The 17,716-nt window shown below is 39.0% G+C and overlaps 1 protein-coding gene across 1 annotated transcript in view; it reads left to right on the forward strand.

Annotated features, from left to right (window-relative positions):
• KHDRBS2 (KH RNA binding domain containing, signal transduction associated 2) overlaps positions 1–17,716 on the forward strand; it is a 950,986-nt gene that overhangs the window by 342,528 nt on the left and 590,742 nt on the right. The window contains exon 3 of the mRNA XM_019520516.1: positions 16,296–16,412. Coding sequence (XP_019376061.1) covers positions 16,296–16,412 — 117 coding nt within the window. The remainder of the gene's footprint in view (positions 1–16,295; positions 16,413–17,716) is intronic.

Below are 17,716 nucleotides of genomic sequence, written 5' to 3' on the forward strand. Positions count from 1 at the left end.
CCTGGTCCTTTTTTTGCCCTTCTTTCCATTCTTGGGCTTGTTTCTGGGAAGAGATTGGGGAAGGGCCTAGCCAGCCTCTATGCCTGCCTTGTTTGAAAGGAGCCAATGTTAGTGGTAAGTCTTGCACTGCTGTATATGAAGAGACAAATTGACTGAGCAGAGCTGTCTACCTTATGTCTTTAATTTGAGGTTTGCAAGCCCTATCACACTTGCTTTTAGTATGTGAAATTGTTGAAATCAATGTCATCAAAAGAAAAAGAAATATTTACATATATTAGATTGTTAAGAAATGAGTGTGAGGCATCCAGTAATGTCATTATAGAGGTAAATTTTATATTGATTTTATAATCCTCTTATACAGTAAGCCCCAAATCCTGTCCTCTGAAAGAAATCGTGCAAATGAAAAATGCTGAAGCATCATTGTTATGTCATAAGGGCTACAGCAACCTAGTCACTCTCCACCTTTTTCCCTCTGCATCCAGGTGCTAGTATAATGTCAAAGCTTCTTTCCTCTGCACTGCTGTTCAATTAATTGTTGTTCATTTTATAGATTATGCAGGCATTTTGACCCAATCTGATGTTCATCAGCTCACTTTTAATATAAAATAACATGCTTTTTTTATTCTTTCCAAATATTGACTCAGAATTTTGTTTTATCTACTATATCTCATCCTTCCCTTGGAAAAGTTATGGTATTTTTAAAAGGTAAAAATACCATAACTTACCAGCCCCAAAATACAATGTCTTTTCAGATGTTAATGGTATGTGGAGTAAAAAACAATTTTTGTTTTTGCAGTTTCATAGGGTAGCTAATCCAAATGGCAATTAGTATATCATTGCAGTTATCACCTTTCAAATTAAAAAATTGAGAAATATCAGCAATAGAAATATAACAATCCTTATCATCAGTGATGGTAGCAGTCACTTGATTTGAGGATGACAGTTTTCCAGTAAATGAGGAAGTCATCAGTGAGTCCATAGATGACTGAGGAGGCCAATCTGAAATCTGCATGTTTGACTGCAGACGTGACAAATAGTTCTGGCATGAAGGAGTAGATCCTAATGATGTCAGGTTATAGCTCTTTCCCTTTATCTGTCTCATTTATCCACCTTCATAGTGAGATGAGTTTGCTTGAAATGATCAATACCTTGTCATATATTGCAGTGCTATTGGGAATGATTGAATGCTTGAGTCTCCTAGGTATTGATGTTAATACTTCAAACTGGCCTTCAAGGTGTCCTTGAATCTTTTGTTTTGTCCACCTCTACAGCAGTGATCATTGGTGAGTTGGGAGCAGAGGAGATGAGTATCAGGTATCCTTAGGATGTGTCCTGACCAACTGAAATGCTTCTGTGTAAACAAGGCTTCAATGCTAGTGGAGTTTGCTTGAGCCAGAATGCTGGCATTCTTTCTTCTGTTGTTCCAATTGATATGGAGGATTCTTTGAAGATATTGCTGATGGTAACACTGCAAAACTATCAGTAGTAACACTATCACACTAATCATCGTTTGATACATTCCATCATGTCCATTAGTATAGCCCTGAAACAATCTAAACAAAAGAAGCAACCAAGGAACAGATTCAATGTTGAGTCCTTGAAAGACCCTCCTAAAAGTGGTCATTGAGCAGTGACTCAATGAGAAACTGTTGAACTTGACAACATTGATTGCTGGGAAAGCCTCAGAAAGGCATCCATAAGGCACGGAAAGAATATCTAAGATTCTTCACAAAGAAACATCAGAACTGATGAGAACCGTAGGGCAAGTGAAGCTGTCATTGACAGGAAAAGCAGAGCCTTCAAAGCTTAGCAGAATGCCAGCAACTCCAAACAGAAGCAAGAAATTTATTACCACATTAAAGCCCTGACTCAGAGGAAAATTTGAGAGCAAAAGAACAAGTGCTGGGAAATTCAAAAGTTTGCCAACTACCAGGATATGTGCAGTTTCTTTAGCTCAATCAAAGCTATCTATGGGCCTAGCATAGAAGCAGCCATCCCTCTGAGGTCCCAGGATAGAAAAACACTCTTTACAGAGAGGTCCACCATCAATGCATGGTGGAAAAAGCACTTTCAAGAAGTCCATAAACAAGATTCTAATGTCAAAGACAATAACATCAGTCATTCCACAACATCCCATGAATGACTACCTTACAAATCCATTAATTTAATAAATGTCCTTGAAAGTCATTAAGCAGATAAAGAATAACAAAGCATGTGGTTCTGATGGAATACCAGCTGAAATTTATAAGGTAGAAAAAGGTAGAAAAATCGCCTTCACCAACTACACATCATTATTATGAACATTTAGAAACATGAACAAATTTCCAGTGACTTGAGAGATGCCAAAATTGTTATCATATTCAAGAAAAAAGATAACTGCTGAAATCCAGTCTATCATGGTTTGAACTCCTATCCATAGGTGGAAAGATCCTCACCCTCATTCTCTTCAACAGACTCACTTTCCTTGCTGAGGAGATTCTAGTGTGGTCTCTGACCACTAAGAAATACAAGAAATATGACTTTTGTTGCTGGACAGCAGCAGAAGTGCCATGGACATCACTGAGATACTTACATGGCCTTCACTGACTTGACCAAGGCCTTTGATTCAGTCAACAGAGAGTTCCTGTTGAAGATCCTGGTGAGATTTGGATTCCCACCATTGGGAAACTTATTCACAATGACATGACAGCAACTGTCCTAAGCAATGGCATGGAAATGGACCCCTTCAATATTATAACTGAAGTCAAGCAAGCCTGTGTGATAACACCAACAACCTTTTATATCTGTATTACAGCTATTCTACATCTCACTCCTGAAAGACATCCATTTGGAGGTAGCATCCAGTATCACATGGATGGGATAACTAATACCTCCATTACTGACTTTCAGTATGCTGATGATTTTGGTTTTTGTGTCCATTCTTGATTGCTTCTGTGAATCATATGAAATACTTGGACTCAACAATCCTTATAGGCACATTTTCAAATGATGACTGATTCTTCACATATTATACATTATATTTTATCACATGAAAAGGTGTAAGTCTTACTATGAAGATTTTTGCATTCAATTATGTTAATATTATGTGAGATGTTAACCACACAATACACCTGTGCTGGAAAGAAATGGGATGCAAGACATCCCCTGCACTAGTTGTCAGCATTGCGGCAGCAGTGTAGAGTTGTGAGTGAGGGGACCTTCATGAAGCCATAGCTCTGCAGCTGGTGTAAGAGGGAGGGGAGAACATGCCAGAAGAGGGGGGTGGCTGTTTTCACCCACAATAAAACCAGCAGCAAGGGGAAACAGTCTCTTAAAGATGAAGCGTGAGTGCAGATTACTTCACTACGCTCTTATCCAAACACCTCATGAAAAATGTTAAAAACTCCATTTTATTATGAGAAGCATTGAAAAAAGTTAAAGGAGCTGATGAGATCTGAAAAAGCACCTTTGTATATGCCCTCAGTAATTAAGAACTGAGGGAAATACTATAGAAAATTAATTTATATATAAGAATTCATAAAATGTTATTTTTTTCCTTAATTTTCCTAAACTGGTGTAATTTCTTTACAGCTACAGTATATTTTTTCATGTGTCAATCAAATTAAAATAATATTTGCTTTGATTATGAGCACATCATGAATAATACAATTAATATTTGTACAGTGCTTTGAACATGCAAGCTGCAACATAAGTGCTGCAGTAAGTATAATTATTAATAATGAAATGCAAAAATCCAGTATACCATAATGCAGTATTTAATTAAATTAACATATAGTATTTCTCAATACAGTGATTCTTACAGAATTAGATGCTGTCCACATGGTTATCTAAGATAAACCTAGTTCATCAGATTAGCATGCTAGACCATATCTTCACTGATTGAACTAGAATTATGCTCACTTACACCTGGGTTGACTATGATCTGGTACTGTCATAAAGAACTGAAAGAGGTAATAGAGACTGAAAGTTTATCATTCTTGAAATCAAATATTTTGAAAATTCTTTATGACATAATATACAAGTATAGAACCTTCTTAAATAGCGTTTGGAATAAGATAGACAAAATGATCTTAAACAGTGTAAGCCATTCTAAGATTTTAGGTTGTTCCAAGAAAATCACTACTAAAACACTCACAAAATATTAAATACATGGCTTGAAGAGATGGCAAAACAACTGGCCAGGAGGACTGAGATTAAAAGATGTTAGTTAATCTTTTCTTGATCCAAGTTAAAATAGTCCCACTCAGGTTATGTGTGTTATCTTTAAACTTAAGGAACTTTAAGAATACCAAACCAACTTTCATGCAGTTTCAGTAGATTTCACTGGGTGCATCTTCACAAGATGCTACTAAGCAGTCATTACTGTGCATTTATTTAGTGCTTGCTAATACAAGTACTAAATAAATGTGAAGTAACCAGAGTTACTTTTAGGTGACACACTGCACAGTAGCTTAATAATACTGTGCAGTAGTGTATTAGCACTGTCTGTGCTGTGACAAAATTCTGCACAGTATTTTTCTGCTACCGCACAGTCAGTATCTGGTGTGAATGTGCCCACTGGGTATGTCTACACTTGCATTTATGCTGGCTTAAATTTACTATGAAGTAAATTATTGTCCAGTAAGCAGGAGTAGGCTGGCGTTTACAAGTGCAGGCATCAAAGTCCATTGACACTGTGTGTGGACTGATTTGGGATTAAAGTTAGTCCCAAATCAGTCCACACAGTGTTATGGGCAGTAATTAATCGGGCATAAATTTGATACCTGCATGATGTAGGTATCAAATTTACACTCAAGTCAGTGTAAGTCACCATTTTTACTCCGCCTTATGGGCACTAATAGATGTGTAGACAGATGCCCATAGATGCTACTGTTTAAATGTGCACCTGTACTGTGCAGTAATTTAGGTTACAGCACAGTAAATGCAAACATATAGACATACCCACTGAGTCTTTAAAAAGTCCACAATAACAAAAATACTTTAATCATTTTAAATTTCCTAATAATGAACATAGTTCTGTCCTAGAATGCTTAGACTTATTCAAACTGCAGCACTTCAAGATTCATCTACCTCCTCCAATATGAAGCCACACAAGATTAATTCAATTAAGATCACATGCTGGGGATTTTTATTTTTTTTTTAGTTTTCATAAATGTAATAAAGGGACTCTGCCCAAGTAATAATGCTAATGATGATAAAATTATATTGGGAAAGGGGCCAAGTTTAGAAATTTTCATCCACAAAAGTTGCTGGAAGTTGAAAGTAGGATTACAATAGGGAACTTTTAGATATAGCTGGTATTTTCATGCATGTGCAAAATGATGGATAGGGAACTGTTTGCCTCTTGGCCCTCAAATAATAGGGCCAGCCAGAATTACAGTTTCTGTACTTTATTTAAAATCAAGGAACAACTAGCTAACATCCCTAGGGCATTGTTAAAATGGTAGTATTTGATACCTAAGGCCACATCCAGGCAAGCATAGCTATGCCTATATGGCACTCTAGACACATCTGCGGCGCCACACACTGCACATTCAGAAATTCCCCAAGCTACTACCATGCAGCACAGGGGTTGGAGTTTTGACCCCAGGAGATCCAGGGGTCAAAAAATCTGTGTGGAAAAAAGCAGTCTGGCACATGTGGCAGCAGCATACACTGCCCCTAACCAGAACCTGGCCTGCTGGAGCCATGCTCTGGCTGCAGGCCAGGCTCCCAGCTACAGGAGCCCCATGGCCAACTGGTAACTCCCCAAAGACCCCAGGATCCCAGGTAAGGCACTTGGGGCCCTAGCTGGAGTAACCTGCCACATGCCAGAAGACACCTGGCAAAGGAGTTCCCTGAGGACAAGCAGCAGTGGCACAAGGTGTGCTGCTGCTTTTTGTCCCCAGGGAAACAAATGTCCGTGCTCGTACGGACACAACCTTAATGGGTAACAGTGAAGTAGAGATTTTTTTTATGCTCCCAAATTTCTGCACTAGCTAGCTGAATTAGCTGGCCATGAATTCCAGAAACAAAAGCCATTGCGTAAGGAGGGGTTATGGCATGATGATATATGGGGGCTGGACTCAATGATTTCCTGAGGTCCCTTCCAGCCTAATGTCTATGTAATGCCAATGAAATCACTGAAATAGAGCTTCATCAGAGTCACATGGAAGCATTACAGGAGAAAGTAAATGAACATTTTCTATCCAAGAAGCCTATCTCTGCATCTCAGCAAAAACAGACGTTATAACTTTTGAACAGGAAGTATATAAGGTTTGATTCTGTTGTACTTATCCTGAGTTTTACCCTATTGATTTTAAGGGAAATATTCACAACTTGATTATTTATATAAATAAGTGTCCAGAACATTCATGCCCATGACCTCAAAAACACAGAATTGTACTTGCATACACAGAGGGTGGTTGAATTGAGATGTGTGTTAACTGTAAATAAAATAAAGATCCAAAACTTTAACTGAGATCTTGGCTTATTTCACCTCAGAATTAGAAACAGAATCATGCAAAGAATAAATGCGTTGGTTCCTGACTGATTAGGAGATTATAAAAAGTCCTAATATTAAAACTTGTGTTAAGAGGAGGAGCTATTAGAATGTTCCTTGGAAAAGCCTTCCTTAAATTCACCTAAATACATATACATCAGAGACCAAACAATTTTTTTTTTTGCCCAGAAAATTTATTTTACTGCTAAGACTCATTTAAATTCCTTTATTTAAATGTCATAACTTGTTACTAAATGCTGACAGAAAATTACTTAAATGAAACAGAGGGAATATTTTGTTATATCCATATGGACCTAGATTCTGGAAAATATTTCTCTAGAGCCACTGACCATCTGTTTCCTGGACTTATGCCAAAATGTATTTTTACTGTAGATTTAGGTGCTTGAACTAAGCTAGTAAATAGCTAGGCAAATATTACACCATCCTTTTCAAGCACCCTGTAAATGTGTGCTCTTAAGTATTTTTCAAGATAAAAAATGTATAATAAAAATGTTTATATCTTAAGTAAATCTTTCAGAGACACGGTAGCTGTAACGGTTCTTGCTTTTGTTGCTTAGACCTAATTTATCCCTGAAGTACTTCTGTTGCCTTAATGGGATTGTAGCAAAGATGAATTTGGCCCTCGGTCTTCAAATAACTTCTCTTTGGAATATTTGTATTCTAGTTGGAATCTTCCCCCCGCCCCCTTCCACCAGCTAAAACCAGGTCAAAGTATAAATGAAGATAACTCAATGTAGAGTTGCTCAGTCAGAAAAAGCAACTTTCTTCTTAGGATATGGAACTTTTGTAAGTAGTCTCAAGAGTCTAAATGTCAATCTCTGTCAGTATACAAGATCTCTAGAACATCCCTACAAAGATTCATTGTTTGCTTCCCCTTACCAATGTGTAAACATTCCCTTTGAAAACAGAATCCTATAAAGTTTAACTCTAAAATGGAGAGGGGTCTCTTCTATGAATGCTTATTTATGATCTACTAATTGTAGAGATACTGGGCCACAAATGGCTATGCTCTGTTGAGGGAAGAACAGCATGTGATTTAATAGGCTTGCTAATACTCTCCTTTATGTAAGCAGGAATCCTGAAATCCCATCAACAGGTTATATGTCCATAAATTACCTCTTATCTTTAAATGATTTTTAAAGCAGGGAGAGCACAGCAGTCATTTCTGTACATCCCAGATCTGACTGGGTCTCTACTCAGAAGGGATTTTCCTCATTGGGGGATATTGTTTAAATGACTTACCCATTTCCTGATCACAGGACTGCATTTAAAATGGTGCAGGTGATTGGGGTGGGGGGGGAGGTATTGGTTGTAGCTATGTTAGTCCAAGGACATGGGCAGAAAAGGTTCTTTGGGTAAATGTGATATCTTTCATTAGACTAACTAAATAGTTGCAAAAATTGCTCTTTGCAAGCTTTCAGGCACAAACACCCTTCTTCAGGCATACAGTGTGAAGAAGGGGGTTTCTACTGGTGTTTGTGTGCTCTCCTGGGTAGAATTAGAAGCCAATATGCAAAACGCGGGTCTGTGAAAATGCAAATAAATGGTAGTGAAGATAAGAGGGGATGTGAGACAATAATTGAGACAGGTAGGTTGGTGGAGAGGAAGGGGGAATGTTGACCTGGTGATAGGATGTACCATGTAAAATGTAGAGAGGTTATCAGATGGTAGGCAGGTAGGTTATAATGTGCCATAAATCCAATGTCTATATTCAGTCCATGATTTTTTCTATCTAGTAGATTTATGAAATGAAGTTTGTAGGCTTTTCTTTGAAAGGTGTTTTATAAATTCCCTTTGAGGATTAGAATTGAGAGACTGGAGGGAGTGGTTGTGTTATGAGAAGTGTGCACTCACAGGTAATTGGGTATTTTTTTCTTTCACAGATTTTCAGTGTGCTTTCATTCTGGTATACAGTTCCTGCATGGTTTCTCCTATATATTTTCCATCAGGGCATTCAGTGTACTGGATAAGATATATTACATTTCTGGAAGTGCAGGTGTAAGATCCAGTTATGGTGCTGGTTCTTTAGGTGATTTTGGAGCTTTTTAACTGAAGGGGAGTGTTTTGCAATGATTAGTTGTCCTGGATTGAGAAGGGGGCTTATTTGCAAAGAAGATAGTGAAGTGTGTTTGTCATAAATCTTGCTCTCAGGGAGACCCTTGTTCCACTGCTTTTCTCAAGGAATAGATTAAAGTTTTCCCCTGGACAATTCCCTGTCCACTCAAGCCTTAGTTCCACCTTCCCTCCCACCAAACTTCACAGCTGCAATAGGGGATCCAACTTTGCCAGTTCTAGGGACCACAGCTTTGGTTGTAAAATATCTTAGAGCCCCTGCTACCCATATATAATATTATATATTATTTATATATACTCATGTATAATAAATATATTTTATATATTATTACATATAATAATAAAGTATTATTTGCTTGGAAATCACATTTTAGCACAGGAAAGCTGTAAGACAATAAAATAGCAAAAGGAGGTATTATATTTGTAACCCTTCTGCCAGGCATCGGTTGGCAACATCAAGGGCTGGGTTCAATTTTGGGATGCTAAAGATATTTTACCTTGGCTCAAGCCCCGACTCAGACCACTAGCTGTTCATTAGAGTAAAGGTGTTCCCCTGCAGCCAATCAGGGAAACTCTGCTTAGGGTCAGTTGTCTGCAAGGGAATAGGCAGCTAGGATGAAAAGCTATGACTCTCTATGGCAGAGCTAGCTGCTAGGCAGTGGGACATCAAGGTTAGTGCTAGAGCAGTGGTCATAAGCTGCCAGGGTAACCAGCCATCAGGCTCTGAGGAGAAACCCCTGTAGGTGACTAGGGCATCACCTGCCCAGAAGAGGCAAGAATTAGGCAATCTATAAGCCCAGAATCTGAGCCAGAGGAGCTGTCTGGCCCCGCAAGTCCCAGAGAGAAGTACCGCTGGTTGGAAGACTGCAAAAGGATGCCTAGCTGACCTCTGAGCTTCCCTGGGACCTGCCAGTAAGATGCTGAAGGCTTAGAAAGGGATAATGATAGCTTACCCAGGGTAAAGGGAAGCTTTGCTACAGATAGGCAGTAAGCTACTATTAATGTTTGTACCAACATGGGTTTAGTTTGTGTTACAGCCAGTGGGTTCATTCCTTTGTTGCAGTTTATTCCAGCAGTTTGGGTTGGGAATATTAGGAATGGATGGAGGTCCCAATAGTGCCTAAGGAAACACAGGTGTTTTGAGCCCTGCCAAAGGCTGGGGCCTTAGAACATGGAGTAGGTTTGAGCCCAAAAGCAGGTGCAAGCCTAGAGAGAGATTGTAACCCAGCTTGGGCAGAACCCAAATATAGTAAGGGGGCCCAGATGGAGCCAAAGTAGGCTCAGTGCCAAGAGCTGGGTAGAGTCAAGGCCAGGAGGCCCAGCACTGAAGTAATCAAGGTAGAAGCTGGAGCCCTGAAGCCAGGTCCAACATAATGGGCCCAGTCTAGAAGGCACCTTAAGACTACAGATGCCCTAGGGTGCAGGCAGGCCAAGAGGGCCCACACAGGTGGTGGCAGGACCAAGACCAGCGGGGTCCAGAAGCAACCTGCTGGTGGTCAGAAGAATTGGGGCTCACTCCAAAACCCTTAGGCAGCCTCCCTGTCAATAAAACAAATACTTCAAGTGTGGCAGATAAGTGAGAAGGGGAGAGCATCCTAGAGTTGGAGCAGGGCAAATGTGTGGTCACCAGGGGATGTCATGGTCACCCCTAGAGCAGGGGAGGGCAATTATTTCGGGCAGAGGGCTGCTGACTGAGTTTTTGGTAAGCTGTCAAGGGCTACATGGTGCCTTACCCCCTGGTCATCATCTTGTGACCAAAAGTCCTGCCTCCTACCCCCTGACCTTTGCCATCAGAAGTCCCTCCCCTTGCCCCCAGAAATACCCCTTTCAGCAAGGGGTTTTGCTATCTTGGAACCAGAAAAATACCAAAATATATTCTAAAAAGTGAACATCTACAACATTCATTAATTTGATTTCAAAAAATATTTTTGTCCTGATTTATATGCGTTTGTGCAGTACACATAGAGGTGATTACACAATAGCTTAAAACGAATTTTTCCTCTTGTATATTGTGAGGGGCTGGGAATATGTTTGTGGGGGTCTGTGGGTATCTAGGTATATGGGGGGAGGGAGCATGTGGGTATATGTGTAGATATGTGGGATGTGAGTGGGTATGGGGTTTGCAAGGGGAGGGTGGCTGGGGTGTGTGAGGAGGTGTGGGTGTGGGGGTCAATGTATATGGCAATGCAAAGGGGGGTGCATGTGTATGGTGGGGTGTGCATGTGAGACTTGCCCTATGAACACACACACATGTTCTGCCCGTGCCTGCACACACACATACACACGCACACTCTGCCCCTTTCCTGCACACATGCACACTCTGCCCCCACCTGCACATGCACACACACATTCTCTGCCCCTGCCTGCAGACACACACACACTGCCTTTGCCTGTGCATACACACACACATACTGAGCCTGTCTGTGCATGCACACACACACCCATACCACAGGGCAGGGGGAGGAAGTATGCAAATGGATGGGGGGCGGAATGGGCTCCTGCCTCCTGCTGCCAACTCCCTCTGGGTCCTACTGCCCCTGGGTCTTGTCATCTTTGACAGGCAGCCAGGAACAAATAACTATTAATTTACTACATTTTTTAGGGGTCCTGCAGGCCAGATAGAATGTCCTGGTGGGCTGGAACTGGCCCACAGGCCGTGTTTTGCCCACTCTGATCTAGTATGTAAGACACTCTATTACGTAAGATAGATGAGCCCAAACCCTAGAGCCCATCTAGTATGTAAGACACTCTTTTAAGTTGTAGGAGAATGGGATTTGAATTCCATTAGGTTCAGAATCCTATAAGGTCTTCTGCAAAAGTTCTGTGGTTCTAACACCAGCAAAATCAACTGCTCAGAAGTAAAAGTTGCCATTTTTGTTGCAATTTGCATGGAACTAAATGTTTCTTTCGGTGAGAGTTAGACACATCACAGCTAGGCACTGGATGCTGAGCTGACAGAGGCGCTTAATGGACAGCCTTGAGTCAGGCATCTAAACTTCAAGAAGGAGTGGGACTACAGATACATACTTTGGTATAGCATTTCTGGTTAGCTTACCGTAGCTGGCTTCTGGGAGGAAGCTAATTCTCTCCACTGATTGTACTGGGATATTGTACACTTGTCTCTCTCCATTTTGGATCACGGCAAAATGATTTGGGTATCACAGTGCATAGGCGTCAAAAAGCATGGTTTTGATATTTTTGTACCAACATTATTTCATTTCAAAACTTTTGTTTTAATATGTTTAGATTTTAATGGTGGAGAACCATACATGATACAATTATTGGCACAGTTATGAAGCAGTGAAAATTGTCATTGCTCTCAAATGGAGCTCTTTATTTTATAGAGCTGTGAGATTGAGCCGTATGTTGCAACATGATGGTTCACATAATGCTGGATGTGCTGGATCCATTTGCAGAATTTGTCCTGTAATATGCAATAGAAAAACAACAGATTATGTTCTCATACTGTAGTGCAGTTTAGGCTACATACAGCTGTTTAATTCATGTACTAGTTTCTTTTATATCTTTCATTACAGATCTATAATGTCCTAATGTGATGCTAGGGTCTGATGAAGTGAACTATATTCAATTCTAATGTATTCTGTTCAGAAAAGTGTTCTGTGTTCCCATATGGGCTCCAAATGGAACTAATTTCCTGTTTTTTCATTAAAAGCATGTGGCTTTTTGGTGTGAAATTTCACACGATTAATTCTAACATTCCTTGAATTTCCTAGATATTATCTCTTTGGTCTCTGGTTCTATGTTTTAAATACAAAGACACTGAATGTGGGTGTAAACTGAATGTTGACCATCTCAATTACACTGTTGAATAATATCTTGTACATGTGGTCTATCATCACAAAACTTGGCAGAGAGGTGGATACTTTAACCTTTTAGGGTAAAAGCAATATTTATTTATTAAATATTTACACTTACTTTTTTAAAGTTGCATTTGCGGCTGCATGGGACCATTATCTACACTATCAGTGAAAAATGATTTGTGCACAAATGTGTGATCAGTTGTGCACAAATGTGTGATCAACAGGACTGGATAAATATTAGCCCAATTCATGGAGTGGGAGAGGGAAAAAGGAATTGGGGACCCATGTGAAACTGATAGGTGAAGCCAGGCATACACTGATTGGAGGTGAAGATTAGCGTGGCTGATTTACACAGCAAATGGGGTTGACATCATCCAAAGCCTGAAAATATCTAGAGTTCAGTCCTTGCTATTCCTTCCTCTTTTTGTCCTGGGTTTGTTGTATATGCATTTATTTGTTTGTGTCATTAAAAATCAGTGACACACAACAAAACATGGAACCCAAAGACTAACAGCTGTACAAAACTAGTAGCCTTCCCCTGCACAAGTAAGGCAACCTATAAAACTGAAAAGGTTTTAGCTAAAATCCTATGAGCCCTACATGCCTTACCCTCATCTGAGCCTCACACCTCACAAAGTGACTTTCCAAATAGATAGGTTTTGTAGTATGTCCCTGAGGCCATCAAAAATTAGGATTATATCTGACCAAGAGAAATAGTGGATTTCAAAATCAAGGCCCTCTAAGTTAATACAAGATTCCATTCCATGGCAGTGCCAGTTTAACTACCTCTCATCTGTGGAAGAAGATTTATGAGAAGAGAATCAGGCTTTCAAGTTGAAGTATTGTGGTTTGCTAGTGAAAGAGCTATACAATACCAAATGCACAACCGCTCTGTATTCACATCACATATATAAAAAATGAGCAGCACCTAATGTGGAATACTTGGCATCAAATTTTCCACAGCGAATAATAATAAACAAAAAAATCCAAATTCATCTTTTTAGTATAACAACAAATACACTGACAAATGAACAATAAGCTACAAATGAAGATGTTGTAAAGGAAAATGTTAAAAGTCAAAATATATGCATATATTCATTCTAACGCTCCTTGGTAGTGAGTAAGCTGCTAATCACCTTGACTGTCCAGTCACATTACATTCAGAAGGCATACTCTGAGGACACCGGATAGTTGTTAAGTGAAGAGTGTGGTTTTCCTATAAGTTGGCCATCTCTACACAAGACGCTGACCATGCAGTAGCTCAATACTACTGAACAGTAACTTCATGTGGCAAAAACTGTGACGTGATGCTACTGCACAGTAGTATTAGGCTACTGCACACTAGCATAAAAGACATTTCTCAGTGCTACTGCACAGCAACTTGGGTTACTGTGCAGTCATTTAGCACTTGTTTATACAAGTACTAAATGACTGCACAGTAACAACTGCGCAGTCAGCATCTCGTGTAGAAGTGGCCGTTATGTGGTAGTTCTCTGAGGGGAAATGCAATGTAAGTATGACTTCAGCAAGAGAACAAATTCTACTTCCACCTAAACCTGTGCAACCTGTCTGAATCATGTTTCTCCAGCTATAGAGGAGGCAAAAATATTTTCCTACCTCAGAGGTGTTTGCGATACTAAATATTATCAGTTGCTCCAAAATCTTTAAAGTACAGGATATGATAAATTGTGTCCTATTAAGTCATTTACTAGTCTTCTGAATTACAGCATAACTTGCATATAGTGTTTAGAAATCAGAAAACTGCATAACACAGGTTGTTAATACTTTGGGCCATCTCAGCTGCTGTCAGTGCTACACTGAAGCTGACATTGAATTGTCCTCAGTGAATAATAATAAACAAAAAAATCCATTGTCTTGAAACTGACTAAGTCCTGTCAGTTTTAAGGTTGCCCATGGAGGTAAGGTACTCTGAGTAACAAAGTAAAGAGTTATGAACAGCTGAGAACAGGCCATTCATGCATGAATTAATCAGCATGTTTAGACTGGGTGGACTTCCTTTAAGATTGAGATCAATAAGAAATGGGAAAGGACTGGTACAATTTTTACAACTTAAATGGCTGTTGACCTTACTCACGGGTATCTTAAGTAGCTTATTCTGTACCTATCATATGCTTAGGGTGCAAACAGATGCCATTTTTTAAATGCTTCAAAAGCCCTTTAAATGTGTGCTCACATTGAAGCACTCCAAAAGCAGCTGCATCTCTTGGGGCCTGCAAAGCAGCACTGAGAGTCTAATCAACTCTCCCTTTTCTGTGGGGAGAGAGGGGAAGGGGGGTGGAGCCTCAGGTTGCTGCAGCCCCCTGTTAAAACAGCATATGTTGAGGAAATGATACTGATAGCCATGATGTATATAAAAGAAATGTTGTGTATAGTTATTTCTTTCTGCATGTAGTTTTAGTCTTTGTTGAAACACAGGTTACATCTCCTTTGCAGGACATTTCAAAAGGAATACATGAATATAAGGGTCATGGCTATTTTATGTTAGTACCTTATACATGTTTATGGTACTAAGCTGGCTTTCAATGGGAGCACCATAAAGCCTCTTAATAAAATAATAATTGAATGCTCTCAGAAACCAATATAGGAAATAACAAAACATAGTAGTACTATATTTACTCACATACTACGTTCACCATTTTCCAAAAAATATAGTCTTCCAAAATTGAGGTTCATGTCTTAAGCACAGCTGATTTTTATGTCCAGAATAGAAGCATGATGTTGGAAGATGGCCACTGCTGCTTTTCTTTCTCTTCTTTGCAGCATGTGCATGGAGGGAGGGACAGAATTGAGGAGCACCAGTTCTGACATGGAGGATGCAATGATGCAGTTGCACCCACCTTATTTCATGCCCCACCCAGAGTTTAAAACCCTCCTGGCCATTGTCACATTTGTGTTCAAGCACTGCCAACTGATTCATGCCCCAGCTCTGCAGCTTAGCTTCTTTGAAAATTCTAAATTTGCCTATGGAGTCTAGTAACAATAGCTACAGTTTTAGCTTTTTGGCTAAGCAGTCAAGAACTACTGTTAAGTCAGTTGTGAAAGGGTTAAAACTAATAGCTTCTGCCTGAGCAGGAAAGGAAGGATGAGTGATTTGAAAATTAAGCTGCTTATGCAGCCATAAATCTGGAGAAAAAAACTATTTTCTTCTTTCTGTCTTCACCGAAACAATGTGTATGTCTTATTTGGGAGTATGTGATATCCAAGAAAATATGGTATAAATTCCAAAATGACAGCATAACATTTGCACATCTCTACTTTTACACACATAAAAACAAGTGTCCCTCTTTCATTTAGAGATGGTGCATCAGTCTTTATTAAAAAAAAAGTCAAAGTTCTCTCATATCTAGAACGTTGCTACTCCTTATTGCATAGTGGAATGATATGACTTGCATCATGGTCTAGTGCATTTGACCTCACTGCCTGCGTTCAGCAGTCCAGATTGAGTCCAATTCTGTTTTTTCAAAGGATAAGGTCTACTCTGCCAGTTTGTAAAAGATCCATGCAGTGGTGTCTGGGAGGTAGGGAAAAAGAAAAATGAAAATCAGTTCACCTTATCCATAATTACAGAGGCCCAGCCTTTTTCTGCCTACTAACTAACACTGGAGGGAAAAAGGAATCATGAATGTTTCTTCTGCCTTTGCTCCTATAACAGAGGTGACCTAAACCCTGCAACAGATATATATGGATCCCTATGCACAGCCTGTTTACTAATCAGTAGGTAGTGGTCAGAACAAAAACGTAAAATAACCTAGAAATGTATATTGGCTAAAGTCTAATCTTTTATCCTCTCATTTGCTATTGACAAACTTAGAGTTGTTTTACTTCCAGAAAAAAAATATCATCTTTTGTTTAAAACAAATGCTTTATTCACTTTCCAGTTCAATTTTGTTGGGAAATTGCTTGGACCACGAGGAAACTCCTTGAAGAGGTTGCAGGAAGAGACGGGTGCAAAAATGTCTATCCTGGGCAAAGGCTCTATGAGGGACAAAGCCAAGGTATTGTATTCTCAATTCTGACTTTAAGTAGTTTTTAATGTAGACACAGTGTCTAGCTTGAGTCCTAATTGGTAATTTTATGTTCAAAAAGCACTCATTAAATTTTACAAGAAAACTGTTCTTATTTTCTACAAGCAAGATTTTGTTGACATAGACATATATAAATACATGTGGTGAATTTTATTTTTGACCCCTGTGCTATGTAACATTTCCTTGGGAATGTTGCATTTCAATATTTATTAATGAGACTTATTCAAGACAAAGAGTTTCAATATCGTAGAATAAATATTTTAAATACTACAAAGGATGTTTTATGGATATGAATATCCATACCAAGGATGTGGTAGATGTTCTATCCTTGATATTTAGAATTTCTACTTGGTCATGCCATTACTTCTTAAGGGCAATATTTATAAAAATAAGGCAATTTGTACTTAAATTTGAATGAAAGAATGTACTAAACCTTGTCTTTTTACCTCACTGCAAGTTATGATCTAACCTTGACATGTAATAATAACTATTAATTTTACTGATCTATATTTTACATTATTTCAGTAATGACTTGCATGATTCAGTGGCTTTCTTTGTCAGCACTTCCATTTGTCTCAGCAGTTAAAACAGAAGAAAAATATAGCTGAGGACCAGAATGAAATGAACTTATCAGCATTTTGCCATTTTTATGAGTAACATTATTTGGTTTTGGTGATATGCTCTTTTCATATTGCCAATCACATTTGCGCTAAGAGACCTCCATTTACAGAATTAAATAAATGAACAAACATCCCAGCCAAGATGTTGCTACTTATGTGAACAATATTATTTGTTTACAATTTAAAATCTTCTTGTTCATTGTGTCTCCAATCCAGTCTTTCTATATGGTCTGTTCCCAGTAATCTGCACGCCCCACTGCTTCTGGTGTTGATGTTGCCAGATCTTGTGGGGTGCATTGTGGTGCAATTTAAAATAAATTTCCCATATAGACTGTTTTCATATTTTGCACAGACTTTTGTAAAGCATTGATCAGAGAAACAGTTTAATAATCTATGTAGCAACCTTGATTTTTATGGCATTGAAAGTTGATTACATCAAATATTTATGACCGTTGACAGTTTTGGAACTATAAAAATAACTCCCCATAGCAGTGAATGTATATGCTGCCACAGGGCACTAACATGCATCTCAGTTGAATCTACCAGCTCTCTTCCCAACCACCACTCAAACTATGTAAAAGAATTGTATGGAGAGGTCATACAAAAAACTAGAACTCTTGGTTCCAAAAATGATACCTTTTATTAGACCAACTG

This window comes from Gavialis gangeticus, unplaced genomic scaffold (genome assembly GCF_001723915.1).
Source record: "Gavialis gangeticus isolate Ggan-Ray unplaced genomic scaffold, GavGan_comp1, whole genome shotgun sequence".
NCBI lineage: Eukaryota > Metazoa > Chordata > Crocodylia > Gavialidae > Gavialis > Gavialis gangeticus.